At 37.4% G+C, this 3,552-nt stretch overlaps 1 protein-coding gene across 1 annotated transcript in view; it reads right to left on the reverse strand.

Annotated features, from left to right (window-relative positions):
- The window catches only part of LOC104163389 (guanine nucleotide exchange factor VAV3-like), a gene marked incomplete at its 5' end in the record, with an annotated part of 38,199 nt that extends 34,652 nt beyond the window's left edge, over positions 1–3,547 (reverse strand). Inside the window, 2 exons of the mRNA XM_009702390.1 lie at positions 507–615; positions 3,486–3,547. Of these exons, the coding sequence (XP_009700692.1) occupies positions 507–615; positions 3,486–3,547 (171 nt within the window). The remainder of the gene's footprint in view (positions 1–506; positions 616–3,485) is intronic.
- Between the last annotated feature and the right edge of the window lie 5 nt (positions 3,548–3,552).

Below are 3,552 nucleotides of genomic sequence, written 5' to 3' on the forward strand. Positions count from 1 at the left end.
CGCTCTTAAAATAGCTGGTAAATCTTGCCATTCATAACTGGCAAACTTAACAAAATAAGTAATTATTGTATTTAACTTAAAAATTACATTTCTTTCAAAAAATTACCATAGTTAACATTCAATCCTTTGCCAAAACAGCCTGCAAAGTCTTACATAGGAGATAATGCACTGCTCCTGATAGCTCTGGATGCAACTGAGCATGAGTGAATTTTCAGTGAAATGTGCTATAAGGAGATAATTTCAGAAAATAACTTTCAAAAATATAACTGCTAGTGTTCAAAAATAGCTAGGAATCGGAAAACATACAGGTTCCTGTGCTGCTTCATCTTTCATTAGGTCTTCATAAACCTCCCCACCTTCATCTTCTCCATAACATGATAGCTCTGGATGCAACTGAGCATGAGTGAATTTTCAGTGAAATGTGCTATAAGGAGATAATTTCAGAAAATAACTTTCAAAAATATAACTGCTAGTGTTCAAAAATAGCTAGGAATCGGAAAACATACAGGTTCCTGTGCTGCTTCATCTTTCATTAGGTCTTCATAAACCTCCCCACCTTCATCTTCTCCATAGACGCAATCATACAACTCCTCATCTTCATCAACACCAGTTTCACTGGAAGGAAAAGATAAGAAAAAAAGCTGTGCAGCACAGGCAAATTACCATCAGCTCTGCAAAGGACCACTCCTCATAGGAAAAGATTCCTACGGTAAACAAACAGATTAATTAATAGAACCATCCAATGAAAATAACTCATTAAGGGAAATGAAGTCTATCAAGTTTCTCTCCTCAATGCATTTAAAACATGATTGTATGAAATCAACACCTCACTGAAAACTGCATGAATTTAGAACCACACAGGAACTAAACCAGATACCAAAAGCAGCTTGTCAAGACAGTTTTGTTATGAGTACTGTCCAGCTGTTCTCTTGTCTTCATCCCTTTTCCCACCACATCCAGTGAAGAGGAGCTGCCTCTCCTTACTGCCTGGCATCCCACTGCACTGGGATGACAGACACTGGTACACATCTCCTTCCTGCCTTAAAGGAAGGAGTATCTGGGGTAAAATACACTAAAGACCACAGTGCCAGCAGCTGACAATCTGTACCTCCACACCATAAGCCAGTATCTTGATCACCTCATGGCAAGCTTCAGCTACCCAAAAATGAAAAAAGTAACCTTTCAAACTGAAAATCAGATAGTTCAATGAAATAGAGTATGCACAAGAAGTGTCCTCCTATTACCCAAGACTACAGAAATACCTCAGCATAAAGTCATTGCTCAACTCTACACTCAGCTAATCCAGCTTCATTAGAGTCAGTCCTGCTGGAGTTTTGCCTATTTTGCATTAGGACCATATCACACCCAGAATATCTCTTCCATTCACATTTCTTAGGGTACGTCTACAAAAGAACTCTAAAAGATATCAAAAGTAGTCCAGTCATAATAATACAGTAACTTGATCAGATGTACTGATAATTTTGAGATGTTTACTGTTGGAAGACAACACTGAAATCCTTCAGAGTAAAAACCAAATTGAGGATCAGTCCACTAGAACTAGGAAGTACAACCATTTCTTCTAAGTGGATCATCAGTACTCAAGAATAGGACGTCAGAAGCTCTACTAGCTGAGACTAATGATTTCAAAGAAATCAAAATAAAGAAAAATTGCTACCAACACAGCTGCCACATGGGCTACTTGGAAATGCCAGACAAAAATCACTATACAGTCAGGACTATATACAGAAACCAAGTGAATTTTTATTTCTCATTAAATGTTTTGTTTGTTTTGTTTTAAATCGAGGACATCAGAAGGATAAAGTAAGTAAGCATTAGAAGTTTCAGTAGATGGAATGACTGAAAAAAAAAAAAAAGCATTTGGGGGATTCAACAGAGGACAGAAATTGCTCCCATCCCTTCCTTTTCCAACAGATATCATGCCCCAAGAGAGCTAGAAAGCTCAGGTGCTCCAGGTTAGTCTAACATTTCAGCTTGCACCAGTGATGATGGTGTGCTAGCATTTCACATTAAACACTAGCAGCTGTGTCAGATGCAGCACACACTCCACTTTACCACCTGTGCTCCAGGGAACAAAAGCTGGCAAAAGGACAGAGCAAGGATAGAAACATTTTACTCCCACAGCTCTTTCTGACAGAAAGCCTTAAATTCATTTTAAATTCTTTAGACACCATTTAAACTCAGGGACAATTAAATTTAGTTAAATACACTTACCAATTAAGAGAAACTAAAAAATGTGGGCTATTTGCAGCATTCAGTGGCACTTTTGTTTCTTATGAAGAGAGTACTTCCTGAGTTGCTTCCTCCACAATTGAGACAGCATGTAACTATCAAATTTCAGTGAATATTTGTAATTTTGTATGATTTGTTAACTTATTTTAAATAAAATACTGTCTCCTAGTACTGAATTTGTATATCTATTTAAGAACTGACAGAAATATTCTTTTCAAACAGTGCTAATGCCACCACATCTAAGAGATGAGGACATCACCTCTATCCCACTTGGGCCTCAGAGGAGTCTGCAATTCCTATCTTCTGCATGTTCAGCTACACAGAGTGAAAAGCAGCTATCTGTGAGATAGCCAGTGAGCTTCAGGAGACAAGGACAAGCTTTGCAGGAAAGGTGATAAACTGAGCAATCCCAGCCATGGTGGCATTTTCCTTTTTCATAGGCAATAAAGAAACAAATCCACGGTGTGAACAGCAGCTGCTTCACCTCATCGCAGCAAGCCAGATGGCCAGAGCCAAGATAGAGCCAGATGAGCGCTAGTGAACTTTGAGCTTTGGGACAGTGAGCTCTGATCCTAGCTCTCGTCCAACGTAATTCCTAATGGATCTTGAGAGATCCTAGCTATAGGAATATGAGAGTAGCTCTTCCTGAGAATTTTTTATGCCGAGATTTATTTATCTCACCAGTCTGCAAAATAAAGCTGCAGTCTACCATTCAATACTGTACAGTATGTTCATGTCCATCTTATTTGTACCTCAAAGCTAATGTGAAAATTGGCAATAATTAATGATCCTGCAAACACTTACTTAGAGAGGTAAATGCACTCATACAAATTTCATTGACTTTAGGGAAATGACCCACTTGAATTACGATCTAAACATGCATTTTCCTTGCAAGTTCAAGACAACTTCCTTGGGTTCCTTACAACTGATATTGTACTTCTATGAAAGCATTTTCATAGTACAGACAGATAATTTAAAAATGCATTCATGATTTACTTTGCTACCAGTGCCCTCTATGAAACATGCTTCCTTACATAAATGTATTACAGTCATTCAGATAAGCTTTCATAATTAATTCTTCCTGGTCAGCATAATGGCTAACAAAATCTTTTTAAATCAAATAACTATCCCATTCTCATTAAAACTATGTGTTCTATAATATATATATATCATATAAATTATAGCATGCAACTGAAAACCAAAATCTTTAATTTAACTAAAGATTTATAACATACTCTATTAAATCAGGAAGACCTTTGTAGACATCTTCATCATCAACACTTTCTTCTGTAGGGAAGGGCC

This window comes from Cariama cristata, unplaced genomic scaffold, assembly GCF_000690535.1.
Source record: "Cariama cristata isolate BGI_N322 unplaced genomic scaffold, ASM69053v1 scaffold7456, whole genome shotgun sequence".
In the NCBI taxonomy this organism is placed as follows: Eukaryota; Metazoa; Chordata; class Aves; order Cariamiformes; family Cariamidae; genus Cariama; species Cariama cristata.